Source organism: Malaya genurostris, chromosome 1, assembly GCF_030247185.1.
Source record: "Malaya genurostris strain Urasoe2022 chromosome 1, Malgen_1.1, whole genome shotgun sequence".
NCBI lineage: Eukaryota > Metazoa > Arthropoda > Insecta > Diptera > Culicidae > Malaya > Malaya genurostris.
Window position 1 is genome coordinate 115,758,188 of NC_080570.1, and position 19,351 is coordinate 115,777,538.

The 19,351-nt window shown below is 44.2% G+C and overlaps 2 protein-coding genes across 2 annotated transcripts; one reads left to right on the forward strand and one right to left on the reverse strand.

The window, feature by feature from the left end:
- Positions 1–1,516: 1,516 nt before the first annotated feature.
- On the forward strand, positions 1,517–1,828 carry LOC131427745 (histone H4). Its single transcript, XM_058591205.1, has one exon. The coding sequence runs from the start codon at positions 1,517–1,519 to the stop codon at positions 1,826–1,828; it is 312 nt and encodes a 103-aa protein (XP_058447188.1).
- Positions 1,829–8,737: 6,909 nt separating this feature from the next.
- On the reverse strand, positions 8,738–9,412 carry LOC131427752 (histone H1B-like). The gene has a single exon (XM_058591217.1). The coding sequence runs from the start codon at positions 9,410–9,412 to the stop codon at positions 8,738–8,740; it is 675 nt and encodes a 224-aa protein (XP_058447200.1).
- Between the last annotated feature and the right edge of the window lie 9,939 nt (positions 9,413–19,351).

The window sequence follows — 19,351 nt, forward strand, 5'->3', positions numbered from 1 at the left end:
AATCCTTCGACACCTCCATCTGTCTAGCGTGCGTGCCAGACATAGTCAGTCTCTCAGTCTCAATCGATTGGCAACAAAGAACTCGAGCAGTGATTTGATTTGATACCGAATTTGAGTGTTGCTTATATTTGATAGATATTGGCCGAAAATTGTCACGTACCGGAAGAAAGCACCGAACCCAACCGAACATTAGCCTACTATTCAAAGATTGGCAATTGCTGTGTATTTCTTTCGCCAGAAACATCCCCACCAGTCGTCTGGGGATGGGACGTTGACTATGTCAACGGCAAGCAAGCGTCTGTCGGGGTAGTCTTGGAACGAAACAAATTGGTATTTTCATGATTTTGAACCAATATTGTATAGTATAGTGTATTGAGAGTAGCAGTAGCAGAGTAATACTAGTAACTGGTGGCCGAATCCCGTCAGAATTGTCAGGCAGTCAGTCACATGGCATGACACGGCGAGTGCACGATGTGTTGCAAGCTGGGTTACAAATTTTGCTGAACTATGTAACAGGGAAGCAATGTGTATTGTCTGTGCTGCTTGTCTGTCAGCAGGTCGTCTATTCTCCTCTCAACTGCTACTTTAGCAGAAACAAAAATGAAAGACCAAAAAATAAGGAAAACATTTCAAACACCTATAGATTACTGACTTTCCATATGGGGGGCATGAATTGTGCAACGGATCGGATGTCATTTTCTGTGCGCGCGCAACTTGTGTGTGTGTGTCTGAGTATGTGATTGTTTAAGGGAAAATATTCGAATTCGTAAACTCGTTGGTAATTGATTGGGTGGCCCTGAAAAGGGCCTTTGGGGTATATGTTGTGAGATCAAACGAAAGCCGATAGCCTGTTTAAGCACGTTCGCCACGGATCCGACGAGCCAGCTGGATGTCCTTTGGCATGATGGTAACACGCTTGGCGTGGATCGCGCATAGATTGGTGTCCTCGAACAAACCGACTAGATAGGCTTCGCTGGCCTCCTGCAGTGCCATGACGGCGGAACTCTGGAAGCGAAGGTCGGTCTTGAAATCTTGGGCAATTTCACGCACTAAACGCTGGAACGGCAGCTTGCGAATCAACAGCTCAGTCGATTTCTGGTAACGACGGATCTCCCGAAGGGCTACTGTTCCTGGCCGATAACGATGGGGTTTCTTCACTCCGCCAGTAGCAGGAGCACTTTTGCGAGCAGCCTTTGTCGCCAGTTGCTTACGAGGAGCCTTTCCTCCGGTCGATTTACGAGCGGTCTGCTTGGTACGAGCCATTATTTCTTTCTTTTGCTTATCCTTTCTCTCTACACCGTACTGTACGCGTTGAAAACAAAACACAGAATGAGCTCAAAACGGACCTGGCTGGCTGTTTTATACCTGCCCGACCGCTCTGAAGCAGCCAATCAGCACAAAGCAAAGCACGAAACGGACCCTCTCGGTAGGTATAAAAAAAAGCACCGGTCTGCGAAGTGGCATTAGTTTCACTTGTACTGTCTTACTTGCAAGAACAAGCAGCTAGCAGAGAAAAATGACTGGTCGCGGCAAAGGAGGAAAGGGACTCGGAAAAGGAGGCGCCAAGCGTCATCGTAAAGTGCTTCGTGATAACATCCAGGGAATTACCAAGCCCGCTATCCGTCGTCTGGCTCGTCGTGGTGGTGTCAAGCGTATCTCCGGTCTGATCTATGAGGAAACTCGTGGAGTGCTGAAGGTGTTCCTGGAAAATGTGATCCGAGATGCAGTAACCTACACTGAACACGCCAAGCGCAAGACCGTCACCGCCATGGATGTCGTGTATGCTCTGAAGCGACAGGGTCGCACTCTGTATGGTTTCGGAGGTTAAACGTCGTAACGAGAACACACATAACATAATACGGAAGGATAAAAGGCCCTTTTCAGGGCCACCAATATGTTTCGCAAAGAATTAGTTAGCATTTGCTGGTATTCATTATAATCTATAATCATGATGATGATGATGATGATGATGGTGGTGGTGGTGGTGATGATATGAGAATAGTAAGAAGTGTGCAATAGAGTAGTGAGTAGTGTGAATTCAACCGGGTTCGAAACTGACTAGATTTTTCAGTCCAACAACTAGGTTTTCAAACAAACAATTTAACCAGCAGTCGTTAGGGTGGAAACTGGTTTTCGGTTTCGCATCAAGCAAACACGACATTATTATTTCTGGTCGGTTGTGAGTTTCAAACTGCTGTTGACACTTGAGTACTACTCAACGCGCCGCTGAAAAACGTAACATTTGAGAAAAGAAATTAGTTATGTTGTTTAACATGAACTATCTTTTCGAAATCATTCATTCCCATTCAACTGTTCTGGTCAACTGTCAATGCTGTTGGCTTCGAATTTCGACTATACAACATGCAGCATTTGCTCAAAGCCGCCTAGGATAGAAAAACGATTGCTGTTGATATGTCATTGGTTGGTTTACAGTAGCATGCATGTGTATGTGTAGCAATTTATTATTTGGTTGGTCGACCAAGTCTGTCGATTGGTCCGAAAAGTAATCGATACTTTTCTTTATTTCGAAACCAACATATTTTTGCTCCGAACAATATATTGTCCATATGGCATGGATGAATACTCCGAAACGCGAGAACAATTGTACCTGTGTTGTTCATAATTTGTTCTGTTTTTCTCGTTAGGTGTTTGTTGGCTGATGAAAGTAAAATCATCAACGAACAAAATGTGTTTGGTGATTGAATGAGGGAAATATGCGAACTTAACACTTTGTGTAGATTTGTTTGTGGCCCTTAAAAGGGCCGATTATGCTTGGCGATTCGTATGCACACACACGATCGGGGGGGTTTGGTTGTTCTCACTCAGTTTACTTGGAGCTAGTGTACTTGGTGACGGCTTTGGTTCCTTCCGAAACGGCGTGCTTGGCCAACTCTCCTGGCAAAAGCAGACGAACGGCGGTCTGGATTTCGCGAGAGGTAATCGTCGAACGTTTGTTGTAATGGGCCAAACGCGATGCCTCGGATGCAATGCGTTCGAAGATGTCATTGACGAAACTGTTCATGATGCTCATCGCCTTCGAGGATACTCCGGTATCAGGGTGGACCTGCTTCAACACTTTGTAGATGTAGATAGCGTAGCTTTCCTTCCTGCGGATCTTCTTCTTTTTCTTATCTCCCTTGGCGATGTTTTTCTGGGCCTTGCCGGATTTTTTGGCTGCCTTTCCACTGGTTTTCGGTGCCATCGTGCTTGACGGTTCTCGTACGTTCAGAGTAACTGCTTTAACTTAAATGACGCTATTTGCCATATGACAGCTCGTTTTATACCTGCTATTGAGAGCGGCGCATGGACTGCCCCTTTGTTAGAATTCCTTTTCCTGTTCGCAGAACGGGAAACAGTGAGACGATATAAAACAGAGGGTTAGTACGGCGGCAGCCAGTATTACTGAATTGGCTGTCTAGTCGTTAACAGCATCTCGTGGATTTTTTACGCAGAAACACGCACACACAAAATGTCTGGCCGTGGTAAAGGAGGAAAAGTTAAGGGAAAGGCAAAGTCCCGCTCAAACCGTGCTGGTCTGCAGTTCCCAGTAGGCAGAATCCACCGTCTGCTCCGGAAGGGAAACTACGCCGAACGTGTCGGTGCCGGTGCACCGGTCTATCTGGCGGCAGTGATGGAATACCTGGCCGCCGAAGTGCTGGAATTGGCCGGTAACGCTGCCCGTGACAACAAGAAAACGAGAATCATCCCTCGCCATCTGCAGCTGGCCATCCGTAACGACGAGGAGTTGAACAAACTGCTCTCCGGAGTTACCATCGCACAGGGCGGTGTACTGCCAAACATCCAGGCAGTGCTGCTCCCGAAGAAAACCGAGAAAAAGGCCTAAATTGCGATTTCCGGAACATATTGGTGTTACCCCCCTTACAGAACCCGTCCTTTTCAGGACGACCACCTCACTGTGATAAAGAAATATTTAAGATTGCTTTGAATTAAAGATTGCTAAAGTTGTGATACGCCTGGAAAGTATAATGCGCAAATCAAGTATAGCGACCTTTGTTCATTTTCGTTTTCGGAATTTTACCCTGAATCGGTGTATCTACCTGATGCGAAAATGATGTCCGCTTTTTCAGTGTTTGGAAAACAGAAGACAAAATCGGTCATACCAGACGAATCGGAATTTTAGAATGATCGATGTGAGTTCAATGGCGAAAATCTTTCCCATCGATTTACCGGAAAATGCAGCCATTAAAACATCCAAACTTGATCATATAATCTTAGAGAAAGTGTCGCACGAGAAATAAGAGAATAATTTTCGTTCGTATCCGTGACGACACACCGATCCAATATAGCGCATGTATCTGTGTCATTGGTCGGCATCATCTCATGAATGGTGACGACCGACTAGAAAAAAAGAAGAAGAAGAAGAAGATATCGTAGCTACCACCATGATGGTGAATAAACACTGCCACACACACAGGCCAAAAACAAATGGTAATGTAATGTGTATATGAGGAAACGAAAATCAAGCTGTACCTAAGTTCAGCCATCGGTCTCAGAACCGGAGGGCAAGGTCGCATAAACGCGCGCGTGCGTGTGTGTGTGTGTGTGTGTGTGTCTGTATATTCATTTACATTACATTAGCGGCCCCTACACGTGGCATTGTTTATTATTGACAACCAAAAGCATCGTCAGTACCACCAATCCAATTAGCTTGGTAACTTGTGTCGGTATTTTTCGAGAAAACGTTTAGAGCTTTAAGTATTGCAACTGAATATTGAAACATTGAGAGAAGAGTTCATTAAACAGTACACTCTCGCCAATGAAAGTTTTGTTGGATTGGCGAATAATTTTGATTGTTTGAACATATTTTCATCAATCCGATGATGTTTCGACCATTCGACTAACATATATTTTCGAACGAATACGAATGCCACAAATACGATAGCGACACGAACGTAAACAATAAGGAGAGTAATATTGGCTACTACGAGAATGCGAGAGGCGTGAAAGAGAGAATGAAAATAACCGACGAACAACTATGGCAACAGTGTACACCAATTGTCTAGACCGAACCGCAGTTTAGTGGTTGGTAAGTGTGTATTGGTGTGCGATTCTAGCAGGAAAAATAAAAACTGCTGCTCATTAGAATATCCTATTGGAAAGACTATCTACTTGGAAAACAGGAACTCCGAATTGTTTTCCGACGGTCCATGTAAGAAATTACTGAAAGATTACTCAATAGCAAGTTGCTTATTTAGCATCGATTGTTGAGTTTCGTTGACATGATCAAACGATGAACGCGGCTTACTCAATCCTAACGCAGTGAACGGAACTCTCGCTGTTCGGATGGTTAGGTTAGCTTAGCAACAATGACAAATGGCAACTGAACGAAAAATGGTTGAAATGGTGAAAAATCTCTCAAACTCTCAAGTGAAAAGTAGTCCAGGTTAACCGGTATTTTTTCTCCCTCTGCTCATGCTCATGGATGGGATATGGGAAATCGGTTTGACTTTGCGTCGTATAAACGGTTGTTCGTTTCTACCTACCACCATCCGAGAGGTAAACAATACGTACATGAAAAAAAAAACTTAACGACAAAAGTAAAAACCAATCTTTATATGATACCTTCCCGTTATTGTACGTGTTTCAAAACGCTTGTGCCTACAAAATTGAAAAAATTTGTCTTGTGTTTTCTTTTCCGCAATTTTCAGTAGCAAGCAATTTTGTGAATCGCATACCTCAGTTGCACTATTGCGCAAATTGTGTGTGTGTGTGTGTGTGTGTGTGTGTAGACTGCCATGAACAACATGTTCCAACTTATCGCAAACAGAGGTGCGTTGGGAGAGCGAGAGAGAGAGAAAAGCAAGTTAGAGAACATAAGAATGAACTTTATTATGACTGAGGGAAAAACCAATACCCATACATTGAAGTAAACCAGTATGACGTTGATATACATATGTATTGGTGTATGTTTTTGGAAAGCGGAAAATCTTCTTTTTCGTTCTTTGTCTCCGAATTCATCTCCTTTCATTGATAATCGATGGATGAGTGATAAATGATGAATGCTAACTCAAATCGCTATTAAAATATAAATCACCACTCGCAAAATCGAACAAACTAATGTTTTCTGTCCTGCAGGTACAAATCTAATTGTTCCTAACAAGCAAACAGTAAACTTCGGTTGCTAGAGATAATGACATTTTCGTTATTTTGGCACAGGAGATTTATTCTTCTCGAAAACCTGCGATTTTCACGAAAACAAACACACACGCACGCGCGCAATCAAATGAAAAAGTGCATGTTCGAAAGAAATTTACATTTGCTTGTCGTCTTCGTGATGAAGTCTTACCATCAAAGCATCATAGAAGAATACTTTACTATGGGACGCCTTTTCAAAATTTACCCTCTGAGAATGTGATAAGTTTTTTGTTTTATCAATGTCTTCTTTCGCCGTTCTTCGGAAAAGGCGGGAAATCTTTGGTCATCCCTGTACAAAAGTAGTGCCTAAAACAATTCGCTCTCTCTCGCTTCCGCAACGGTGTGTGGCTGGTTTCAAGGAATTCAGTTCCAGCATAATGTAATGCACAAATTGGATGAGATTGTTCAAAACAACTAAACTCACTCAAACCAATTGCCCAGCACCTTCCCTCTATTGCACTTTCTTTCACAAACGGCCACCACCATCACAATCGAAACGAGTAAAGAAGAAGCAAGCAAAACAACACACGAGAATTCGAATTTAACACTTTGTGTAGATTTGTTTGTGGCCCTTAAAAGGGCCGTTTGTTAGTTCTCGCATACACGGGGTCGGTGTTGTTCTCAGTTTACTTGGAGCTGGTGTACTTGGTGACGGCTTTGGTTCCCTCAGAAACGGCGTGCTTGGCCAACTCTCCTGGCAAAAGCAGACGAACGGCAGTCTGGATTTCGCGAGAGGTAATCGTCGAACGTTTGTTGTAATGAGCCAAACGCGATGCCTCGGATGCAATGCGTTCGAAGATGTCATTGACGAAACTGTTCATGATGCTCATCGCCTTCGAGGATACTCCGGTATCAGGGTGGACCTGCTTCAACACTTTGTAGATGTAGATAGCGTAGCTTTCCTTCCTGCGGATCTTCTTCTTCTTCTTATCACCCTTGGCGATGTTCTTCTGGGCCTTGCCGGATTTTTTGGCCGCCTTTCCACTAGTTTTCGGTGCCATCGTTCTAACGTTGACGTGCGTTCAGAGTAGCTGTTTTCACGTAAATGACGCTAGCTCGCCCAAGAAACCCCGTTTTATACCTGCTACAGGCAACGCAGTAGGGACAGCCCCTTTGTCAAAATTTGATCCTCTTTTGCGCTTTATGCTCTGCCTATTCGCAGAACGAGAAACAGCGAGATGGTATAAAACAGAGGGTTAGTACTGCGGCAGCCAGTATTACCGAGTTAGCATCCTAGCTGTTAGCATCGTTTCGTGGATTTTTTACGAAAACAAAACACATAAAAGAAAATGTCTGGCCGTGGCAAAGGAGGAAAAGTTAAGGGAAAGGCAAAGTCCCGCTCGAACCGTGCTGGTCTGCAGTTCCCAGTAGGCAGAATCCACCGTCTGCTTCGGAAAGGAAACTACGCCGAACGTGTCGGTGCCGGTGCACCGGTCTATCTGGCGGCAGTGATGGAATACCTGGCCGCCGAAGTGCTGGAATTGGCCGGTAACGCTGCCCGTGACAACAAGAAAACGAGAATCATCCCTCGTCATCTGCAGCTGGCCATCCGTAACGACGAGGAGTTGAACAAACTGCTCTCCGGAGTTACCATCGCACAGGGCGGTGTACTGCCAAACATCCAGGCAGTGTTGCTCCCGAAGAAAACCGAAAAGAAGGCCTAAATTGCACTTGATTCGCACTGAAACCAATCGAAAAAACGTCCTTTTCAGGACGACCACAATTTTCTGATAAAGAACTTATAGAAATTTACTATTTTACTATCGATCAATCATATTTACTCATGCAAGCGCCATAAGACTTGTTTTTTTTTCCATAGCTTCTAGGATAATTTCCCACATTACAAGTGAAAAGTCGATGGTCGGTGGTCGATTGCGCTGGAGAATAGATTTATTTTTTTTTTACCGATCAAGCAAGGTTGGTTGAATGAAAACGACAATCGTCTGGAGAGTCAAGCTACTAAATTAAATATGATTATACGAAAAACCGCGTACAGAGCGATACCGTGTCCGAACTGGCTCTACACTAAATGGAAACTATAACGGCATTCATTTTCCAAGAAAAGGAAAACTGGGATAGTTTTAAAATACAAATATAATTGGGAACAAAAACATCAACCATTTTTATTGATGAATTTTCGCAAGCTAGATTTTTACGAACGGACTTCATCAATCATCGTGCATAATCCGTCCGCATTTTCATTTGATCACCTACCGATCCTTTCGTCGCTGCTTACCGACTGAGCGAACGAACATATTTGATTGTACTACAAGAGAAGCATGCGCGTAGCAGCGGGGTCGGCTCTATGGCTGCGCACCAATTTATCCACTATAGCGTGTCGGTGAAGCACACGCTCAGAAAGTAGTGCTGCTGTGATGGATAAAAGCATACTTTTTTTTTTTTTCTTACTGTGCAGTTTTGTTGAAGCGGACTACCCAAAAGCGAGCGAAGTAGGAAATATCGATTAATTCTTTGCATGGATTTTTTGGTAGTCCTGAAAAGGACTGTTTTGTTGAACACCGTCGAAATAAGAACGGTAGAATTCGACATGATGATGATGACTGACTGACGATGGGTCAATTTACTTCTTGGCAGCCACCTTCTTCGGGGCAGCTTTTTTGGCTGGCGCGGCCTTCTTTGGCTTCGGGGTCTTGGGCTTGTTGGCAGCGGCTTTCGATGGCTTGGTGGCCTTCTGCTTCGGTGCAGCAGCCTTCTTGGCGGCCTTGGCTGGTGCTGCCTTAGCCTTCTTTGCAGCGGCGGCTTTCGGCTTTTTCTCACCTGCAGGCTTTTTGGCCTTCGGTTTCTTCTCGCCAGCGGGTTTCTTGGCAACCTTTTTCTTCTCTCCGGCAGCCTTCTTCGGTTTTTTGGCAGCAGCCTTCTTCGGCTTCTTCTCGCCAGCCGGTTGCTTGGCACCGGCTTTGATTTTGAACGAGCCGGATGCACCGGAACCCTTGGTCTGGGTGAGCTTTCCCTTCTCGACGCCAGATTTCAGGGCCTTCTTGATGAACGGGGCCAGCTTGGCGACGTCGCACTTGTAGTTGGCGGCGATGTACTTCTTGATGGCCTGCAGCGAAGATCCGTTGCGTTCCTTCAGCGTCTTGATGGCAGCCACTACCATGTCATTGACTGGTGGATGTGTCGATGGCTTCTTCGGTTTTTTGGCTTCTCCCTTGGCGGCTTTGGCTTTCTTCGGTGCCTTGGCCGGTGAAGCAGCAACCGGAGCTGCGGCCGATACGTCAACAGCGGTTTCAGCCATTTTTTCTAATGTGCACTTTTCTAAAGCAGGTAGAACGAGCGAACGACTAAGCGAATACAAACGAGTGTGTGAATGCAGTAGAATCGTGCGATACGTTCGGGCACCGAATCCGTCGGCCCTGTTAGGGAATACGCACATGACGGTTACCATTCGGTGCTAGGTAGGTGTAGGTAATTTTTCTGGACTATTGTTTTTTAAATTGTAAACAATGAATCGACAGCAGCGGAAGTATCGCCAAAGAGTGGTTTTATGTTTGCTACGATGTTTGAACTTTCTGCTCCACCATTCGCGAACAGCCGGACGGGCAGTGATGATAGCGAAATATGCATTCAATATCGGACAAACGGTACATGCTTATTTCGAATTGTCAAAAATAGTAAAACAGTACCATTTAAACAATGCGGACTCCAACGAAACATGGTTCATTGGGAAGAGAAATATTTTCTCTTGACAACTAACACAACCCGTTCGATGACGGTTGCGACGCGCACGAGATTGAATCGGTCAAACTTGAACCTGCTGTCTGGCGCAAATCGATCAAACGACCAAAACGCAGTACGAACCGGTGACTAAGCTTTTCAATTTTTCCGTGTTCTGCATTTGGAAAATACAATTTTTAAACAATTTGACTAACAGATATGTTACGTGAGCATAATATTTCCGAACATGCCTTCCGAAATCTGGAACACGATGGCACTGCCAACGAATAATGCTGGCCAACGTCGCCAACGCCCGGGCGTGTCGGTTGTTCTGAAAGCATTTTGGTTACTATTTTTTGTAATGAACTTGTTTTGCCATTTGAATTTGGTTCATCTTGCAAATATTAAACCTGAACATCAGGACAGGTCAATTCCAAGAGAGAGGATGTTTAAAAATTTCGACAGTGAAAAATTAGAATCAAACAAACCGAAGTCCTTTCTAACACAACGAGTCAAATGTGTGGTGTGTTGTTCACGTACCACAAACGGCTGGCTGGGCTGAGAATATTTGTCATCAGAAGCAATAACCAAAAAACAATCTTTCCCAAATCAGAATACCGGAATTGTGGAGCGCATTTAGGATTTTACATGCAAAATATACGGTGCAAGTATTACCATTAAATAATAATAATAATCCTTCGACACCTCCATCTGTCTAGCGTGCGTGCCAGACATAGTCAGTCTCTCAGTCTCAATCGATTGGCAACAAAGAACTCGAGCAGTGATTTGATTTGATACCGAATTTGAGTGTTGCTTATATTTGATAGATATTGGCCGAAAATTGTCACGTACCGGAAGAAAGCACCGAACCCAACCGAACATTAGCCTACTATTCAAAGATTGGCAATTGCTGTGTATTTCTTTCGCCAGAAACATCCCCACCAGTCGTCTGGGGATGGGACGTTGACTATGTCAACGGCAAGCAAGCGTCTGTCGGGGTAGTCTTGGAACGAAACAAATTGGTATTTTCATGATTTTGAACCAATATTGTATAGTATAGTGTATTGAGAGTAGCAGTAGCAGAGTAATACTAGTAACTGGTGGCCGAATCCCGTCAGAATTGTCAGGCAGTCAGTCACATGGCATGACACGGCGAGTGCACGATGTGTTGCAAGCTGGGTTACAAATTTTGCTGAACTATGTAACAGGGAAGCAATGTGTATTGTCTGTGCTGCTTGTCTGTCAGCAGGTCGTCTATTCTCCTCTCAACTGCTACTTTAGCAGAAACAAAAATGAAAGACCAAAAAATAAGGAAAACATTTCAAACACCTATAGATTACTGACTTTCCATATGGGGGGCATGAATTGTGCAACGGATCGGATGTCATTTTCTGTGCGCGCGCAACTTGTGTGTGTGTGTCTGAGTATGTGATTGTTTAAGGGAAAATATTCGAATTCGTAAACTCGTTGGTAATTGATTGGGTGGCCCTGAAAAGGGCCTTTGGGGTATATGTTGTGAGATCAAACGAAAGCCGATAGCCTGTTTAAGCACGTTCGCCACGGATCCGACGAGCCAGCTGGATGTCCTTTGGCATGATGGTAACACGCTTGGCGTGGATCGCGCATAGATTGGTGTCCTCGAACAAACCGACGAGATAGGCTTCGCTGGCTTCCTGCAGTGCCATGACGGCGGAACTCTGGAAGCGAAGGTCGGTCTTGAAATCTTGGGCAATTTCACGCACTAAACGCTGGAACGGCAGCTTGCGAATCAACAGCTCAGTCGATTTCTGGTAACGACGGATCTCCCGAAGGGCTACTGTTCCTGGCCGATAACGATGGGGTTTCTTCACTCCGCCAGTAGCAGGAGCACTTTTGCGAGCAGCCTTTGTCGCCAGTTGCTTACGAGGAGCCTTTCCTCCGGTCGATTTACGAGCGGTCTGCTTGGTACGAGCCATTATTTCTTTCTTTTGCTTATCCTTTCTCTCTACACCGTACTGTACGCGTTGAAAACAAAACACAGAATGAGCTCAAAACGGACCTGGCTGGCTGTTTTATACCTGCCCGACCGCTCTGAAGCAGCCAATCAGCACAAAGCAAAGCACGAAACGGACCCTCTCGGTAGGTATAAAAAAAAGCACCGGTCTGCGAAGTGGCATTAGTTTCACTTGTACTGTCTTACTTGCAAGAACAAGCAGCTAGCAGAGAAAAATGACTGGTCGCGGCAAAGGAGGAAAGGGACTCGGAAAAGGAGGCGCCAAGCGTCATCGTAAAGTGCTTCGTGATAACATCCAGGGAATTACCAAGCCCGCTATCCGTCGTCTGGCTCGTCGTGGTGGTGTCAAGCGTATCTCCGGTCTGATCTATGAGGAAACTCGTGGAGTGCTGAAGGTGTTCCTGGAAAATGTGATCCGAGATGCAGTAACCTACACTGAACACGCCAAGCGCAAGACCGTCACCGCCATGGATGTCGTGTATGCTCTGAAGCGACAGGGTCGCACTCTGTATGGTTTCGGAGGTTAAACGTCGTAACGAGAACACACATAACATAATACGGAAGGATAAAAGGCCCTTTTCAGGGCCACCAATATGTTTCGCAAAGAATTAGTTAGCATTTGCTGGTATTCATTATAATCTATAATCATGATGATGATGATGATGATGATGGTGGTGGTGGTGGTGATGATATGAGAATAGTAAGAAGTGTGCAATAGAGTAGTGAGTAGTGTGAATTCAACCGGGTTCGAAACTGACTAGATTTTTCAGTCCAACAACTAGGTTTTCAAACAAACAATTTAACCAGCAGTCGTTAGGGTGGAAACTGGTTTTCGGTTTCGCATCAAGCAAACACGACATTATTATTTCTGGTCGGTTGTGAGTTTCAAACTGCTGTTGACACTTGAGTACTACTCAACGCGCCGCTGAAAAACGTAACATTTGAGAAAAGAAATTAGTTATGTTGTTTAACATGAACTATCTTTTCGAAATCATTCATTCCCATTCAACTGTTCTGGTCAACTGTCAATGCTGTTGGCTTCGAATTTCGACTATACAACATGCAGCATTTGCTCAAAGCCGCCTAGGATAGAAAAACGATTGCTGTTGATATGTCATTGGTTGGTTTACAGTAGCATGCATGTGTATGTGTAGCAATTTATTATTTGGTTGGTCGACCAAGTCTGTCGATTGGTCCGAAAAGTAATCGATACTTTTCTTTATTTCGAAACCAACATATTTTTGCTCCGAACAATATATTGTCCATATGGCATGGATGAATACTCCGAAACGCGAGAACAATTGTACCTGTGTTGTTCATAATTTGTTCTGTTTTTCTCGTTAGGTGTTTGTTGGCTGATGAAAGTAAAATCATCAACGAACAAAATGTGTTTGGTGATTGAATGAGGGAAATATGCGAACTTAACACTTTGTGTAGATTTGTTTGTGGCCCTTAAAAGGGCCGATTATGCTTGGCGATTCGTATGCACACACACGATCGGGGGGGTTTGGTTGTTCTCACTCAGTTTACTTGGAGCTAGTGTACTTGGTGACGGCTTTGGTTCCTTCCGAAACGGCGTGCTTGGCCAACTCTCCTGGCAAAAGCAGACGAACGGCGGTCTGGATTTCGCGAGAGGTAATCGTCGAACGTTTGTTGTAATGGGCCAAACGCGATGCCTCGGATGCAATGCGTTCGAAGATGTCATTGACGAAACTGTTCATGATGCTCATCGCCTTCGAGGATACTCCGGTATCAGGGTGGACCTGCTTCAACACTTTGTAGATGTAGATAGCGTAGCTTTCCTTCCTGCGGATCTTCTTCTTTTTCTTATCTCCCTTGGCGATGTTTTTCTGGGCCTTGCCGGATTTTTTGGCTGCCTTTCCACTGGTTTTCGGTGCCATCGTGCTTGACGGTTCTCGTACGTTCAGAGTAACTGCTTTAACTTAAATGACGCTATTTGCCATATGACAGCTCGTTTTATACCTGCTATTGAGAGCGGCGCATGGACTGCCCCTTTGTTAGAATTCCTTTTCCTGTTCGCAGAACGGGAAACAGTGAGACGATATAAAACAGAGGGTTAGTACGGCGGCAGCCAGTATTACTGAATTGGCTGTCTAGTCGTTAACAGCATCTCGTGGATTTTTTACGCAGAAACACGCACACACAAAATGTCTGGCCGTGGTAAAGGAGGAAAAGTTAAGGGAAAGGCAAAGTCCCGCTCAAACCGTGCTGGTCTGCAGTTCCCAGTAGGCAGAATCCACCGTCTGCTCCGGAAGGGAAACTACGCCGAACGTGTCGGTGCCGGTGCACCGGTCTATCTGGCGGCAGTGATGGAATACCTGGCCGCCGAAGTGCTGGAATTGGCCGGTAACGCTGCCCGTGACAACAAGAAAACGAGAATCATCCCTCGCCATCTGCAGCTGGCCATCCGTAACGACGAGGAGTTGAACAAACTGCTCTCCGGAGTTACCATCGCACAGGGCGGTGTACTGCCAAACATCCAGGCAGTGCTGCTCCCGAAGAAAACCGAGAAAAAGGCCTAAATTGCGATTTCCGGAACATATTGGTGTTACCCCCCTTACAGAACCCGTCCTTTTCAGGACGACCACCTCACTGTGATAAAGAAATATTTAAGATTGCTTTGAATTAAAGATTGCTAAAGTTGTGATACGCCTGGAAAGTATAATGCGCAAATCAAGTATAGCGACCTTTGTTCATTTTCGTTTTCGGAATTTTACCCTGAATCGGTGTATCTACCTGATGCGAAAATGATGTCCGCTTTTTCAGTGTTTGGAAAACAGAAGACAAAATCGGTCATACCAGACGAATCGGAATTTTAGAATGATCGATGTGAGTTCAATGGCGAAAATCTTTCCCATCGATTTACCGGAAAATGCAGCCATTAAAACATCCAAACTTGATCATATAATCTTAGAGAAAGTGTCGCACGAGAAATAAGAGAATAATTTTCGTTCGTATCCGTGACGACACACCGATCCAATATAGCGCATGTATCTGTGTCATTGGTCGGCATCATCTCATGAATGGTGACGACCGACTAGAAAAAAAGAAGAAGAAGAAGAAGATATCGTAGCTACCACCATGATGGTGAATAAACACTGCCACACACACAGGCCAAAAACAAATGGTAATGTAATGTGTATATGAGGAAACGAAAATCAAGCTGTACCTAAGTTCAGCCATCGGTCTCAGAACCGGAGGGCAAGGTCGCATAAACGCGCGCGTGCGTGTGTGTGTGTGTGTGTGTGTGTCTGTATATTCATTTACATTACATTAGCGGCCCCTACACGTGGCATTGTTTATTATTGACAACCAAAAGCATCGTCAGTACCACCAATCCAATTAGCTTGGTAACTTGTGTCGGTATTTTTCGAGAAAACGTTTAGAGCTTTAAGTATTGCAACTGAATATTGAAACATTGAGAGAAGAGTTCATTAAACAGTACACTCTCGCCAATGAAAGTTTTGTTGGATTGGCGAATAATTTTGATTGTTTGAACATATTTTCATCAATCCGATGATGTTTCGACCATTCGACTAACATATATTTTCGAACGAATACGAATGCCACAAATACGATAGCGACACGAACGTAAACAATAAGGAGAGTAATATTGGCTACTACGAGAATGCGAGAGGCGTGAAAGAGAGAATGAAAATAACCGACGAACAACTATGGCAACAGTGTACACCAATTGTCTAGACCGAACCGCAGTTTAGTGGTTGGTAAGTGTGTATTGGTGTGCGATTCTAGCAGGAAAAATAAAAACTGCTGCTCATTAGAATATCCTATTGGAAAGACTATCTACTTGGAAAACAGGAACTCCGAATTGTTTTCCGACGGTCCATGTAAGAAATTACTGAAAGATTACTCAATAGCAAGTTGCTTATTTAGCATCGATTGTTGAGTTTCGTTGACATGATCAAACGATGAACGCGGCTTACTCAATCCTAACGCAGTGAACGGAACTCTCGCTGTTCGGATGGTTAGGTTAGCTTAGCAACAATGACAAATGGCAACTGAACGAAAAATGGTTGAAATGGTGAAAAATCTCTCAAACTCTCAAGTGAAAAGTAGTCCAGGTTAACCGGTATTTTTTCTCCCTCTGCTCATGCTCATGGATGGGATATGGGAAATCGGTTTGACTTTGCGTCGTATAAACGGTTGTTCGTTTCTACCTACCACCATCCGAGAGGTAAACAATACGTACATGAAAAAAAAAACTTAACGACAAAAGTAAAAACCAATCTTTATATGATACCTTCCCGTTATTGTACGTGTTTCAAAACGCTTGTGCCTACAAAATTGAAAAAATTTGTCTTGTGTTTTCTTTTCCGCAATTTTCAGTAGCAAGCAATTTTGTGAATCGCATACCTCAGTTGCACTATTGCGCAAATTGTGTGTGTGTGTGTGTGTGTGTGTGTAGACTGCCATGAACAACATGTTCCAACTTATCGCAAACAGAGGTGCGTTGGGAGAGCGAGAGAGAGAGAAAAGCAAGTTAGAGAACATAAGAATGAACTTTATTATGACTGAGGGAAAAACCAATACCCATACATTGAAGTAAACCAGTATGACGTTGATATACATATGTATTGGTGTATGTTTTTGGAAAGCGGAAAATCTTCTTTTTCGTTCTTTGTCTCCGAATTCATCTCCTTTCATTGATAATCGATGGATGAGTGATAAATGATGAATGCTAACTCAAATCGCTATTAAAATATAAATCACCACTCGCAAAATCGAACAAACTAATGTTTTCTGTCCTGCAGGTACAAATCTAATTGTTCCTAACAAGCAAACAGTAAACTTCGGTTGCTAGAGATAATGACATTTTCGTTATTTTGGCACAGGAGATTTATTCTTCTCGAAAACCTGCGATTTTCACGAAAACAAACACACACGCACGCGCGCAATCAAATGAAAAAGTGCATGTTCGAAAGAAATTTACATTTGCTTGTCGTCTTCGTGATGAAGTCTTACCATCAAAGCATCATAGAAGAATACTTTACTATGGGACGCCTTTTCAAAATTTACCCTCTGAGAATGTGATAAGTTTTTTGTTTTATCAATGTCTTCTTTCGCCGTTCTTCGGAAAAGGCGGGAAATCTTTGGTCATCCCTGTACAAAAGTAGTGCCTAAAACAATTCGCTCTCTCTCGCTTCCGCAACGGTGTGTGGCTGGTTTCAAGGAATTCAGTTCCAGCATAATGTAATGCACAAATTGGATGAGATTGTTCAAAACAACTAAACTCACTCAAACCAATTGCCCAGCACCTTCCCTCTATTGCACTTTCTTTCACAAACGGCCACCACCATCACAATCGAAACGAGTAAAGAAGAAGCAAGCAAAACAACACACGAGAATTCGAATTTAACACTTTGTGTAGATTTGTTTGTGGCCCTTAAAAGGGCCGTTTGTTAGTTCTCGCATACACGGGGTCGGTGTTGTTCTCAGTTTACTTGGAGCTGGTGTACTTGGTGACGGCTTTGGTTCCCTCAGAAACGGCGTGCTTGGCCAACTCTCCTGGCAAAAGCAGACGAACGGCAGTCTGGATTTCGCGAGAGGTAATCGTCGAACGTTTGTTGTAATGAGCCAAACGCGATGCCTCGGATGCAATGCGTTCGAAGATGTCATTGACGAAACTGTTCATGATGCTCATCGCCTTCGAGGATACTCCGGTATCAGGGTGGACCTGCTTCAACACTTTGTAGATGTAGATAGCGTAGCTTTCCTTCCTGCGGATCTTCTTCTTCTTCTTATCACCCTTGGCGATGTTCTTCTGGGCCTTGCCGGATTTTTTGGCCGCCTTTCCACTAGTTTTCGGTGCCATCGTTCTAACGTTGACGTGCGTTCAGAGTAGCTGTTTTCACGTAAATGACGCTAGCTCGCCCAAGAAACCCCGTTTTATACCTGCTACAGGCAACGCAGTAGGGACAGCCCCTTTGTCAAAATTTGATCCTCTTTTGCGCTTTATGCTCTGCCTATTCGCAGAACGAGAAACAGCGAGATGGTATAAAACAGAGGGTTAGTACTGCGGCAGCCAGTATTACCGAGTTAGCATCCTAGCTGTTAGCATCGTTTCGTGGATTTTTTACGAAAACAAAACACATAAAAGAAAATGTCTGGCCGTGGCAAAGGAGGAAAAGTTAAGGGAAAGGCAAAGTCCCGCTCGAACCGTGCTGGTCTGCAGTTCCCAGTAGGCAGAATCCACCGTCTGCTTCGGAAAGGAAACTACGCCGAACGTGTCGGTGCCGGTGCACCGGTCTATCTGGCGGCAGTGATGGAATACCTGGCCGCCGAAGTGCTGGAATTGGCCGGTAACGCTGCCCGTGACAACAAGAAAACGAGAATCATCCCTCGTCATCTGCAGCTGGCCATCCGTAACGACGAGGAGTTGAACAAACTGCTCTCCGGAGTTACCATCGCACAGGGCGGTGTACTGCCAAACATCCAGGCAGTGTTGCTCCCGAAGAAAACCGAAAAGAAGGCCTAAATTGCACTTGATTCGCACTGAAACCAATCGAAAAAACGTCCTTTTCAGGACGACCACAATTTTCTGATAAAGAACTTATAGAAATTTACTATTTTACTATCGATCAATCATATTTACTCATGCAAGCGCCATAAGACTTGTTTTTTTTTCCATAGCTTCTAGGATAATTTCCCACATTACAAGTGAAAAGTCGATGGTCGGTGGTCGATTGCGCTGGAGAATAGATTTATTTTTTTTTTACCGATCAAGCAAGGTTGGTTGAATGAAAACGACAATCGTCTGGAGAGTCAAGCTACTAAATTAAATATGATTATACGAAAAACCGCGTACAGAGCGATACCGTGTCCGAACTGGCTCTACACTAAATGGAAACTATAACGGCATTCATTTTCCAAGAAAAGGAAAACTGGGATAGTTTTAAAATACAAATATAATTGGGAACAAAAACATCAACCATTTTTATTGATGAATTTTCGCAAGCTAGATTTTTACGAACGGACTTCATCAATCATCGTGCATAATCCGTCCGCATTTTCATTTGATCACCTACCGATCCTTTCGTCGCTGCTTACCGACTGAGCGAACGAACATATTTGATTGTACTACAAGAGAAGCATGCGCGTAGCAGCGGGGTCGGCTCTATGGCTGCGCACCAATTTATCCACTATAGCGTGTCGGTGAAGCACACGCTCAGAAAGTAGTGCTGCTGTGATGGATAAAAGCATACTTTTTTTTTTTTTCTTACTGTGCAGTTTTGTTGAAGCGGACTACCCAAAAGCGAGCGAAGTAGGAAATATCGATTAATTCTTTGCATGGATTTTTTGGTAGTCCTGAAAAGGACTGTTTTGTTGAACACCGTCGAAATAAGAACGGTAGAATTCGACATGATGATGATGACTGACTGACGATGGGTCAATTTACTTCTTGGCAGCCACCTTCTTCGGGGCAGCTTTTTTGGCTGGCGCGGCCTTCTTTGGCTTCGGGGTCTTGGGCTTGTTGGCAGCGGCTTT

Bases quoted from the DNA above. Each gene is read 5' to 3' on its own strand.
- LOC131427745 (XM_058591205.1), top strand. From the start codon at position 1,517: ATGACTGGTCGCGGCAAAGGAGGAAAGGGACTCGGAAAAGGAGGCGCC.
- LOC131427752 (XM_058591217.1), bottom strand. From the start codon at position 9,412: ATGGCTGAAACCGCTGTTGACGTATCGGCCGCAGCTCCGGTTGCTGCT.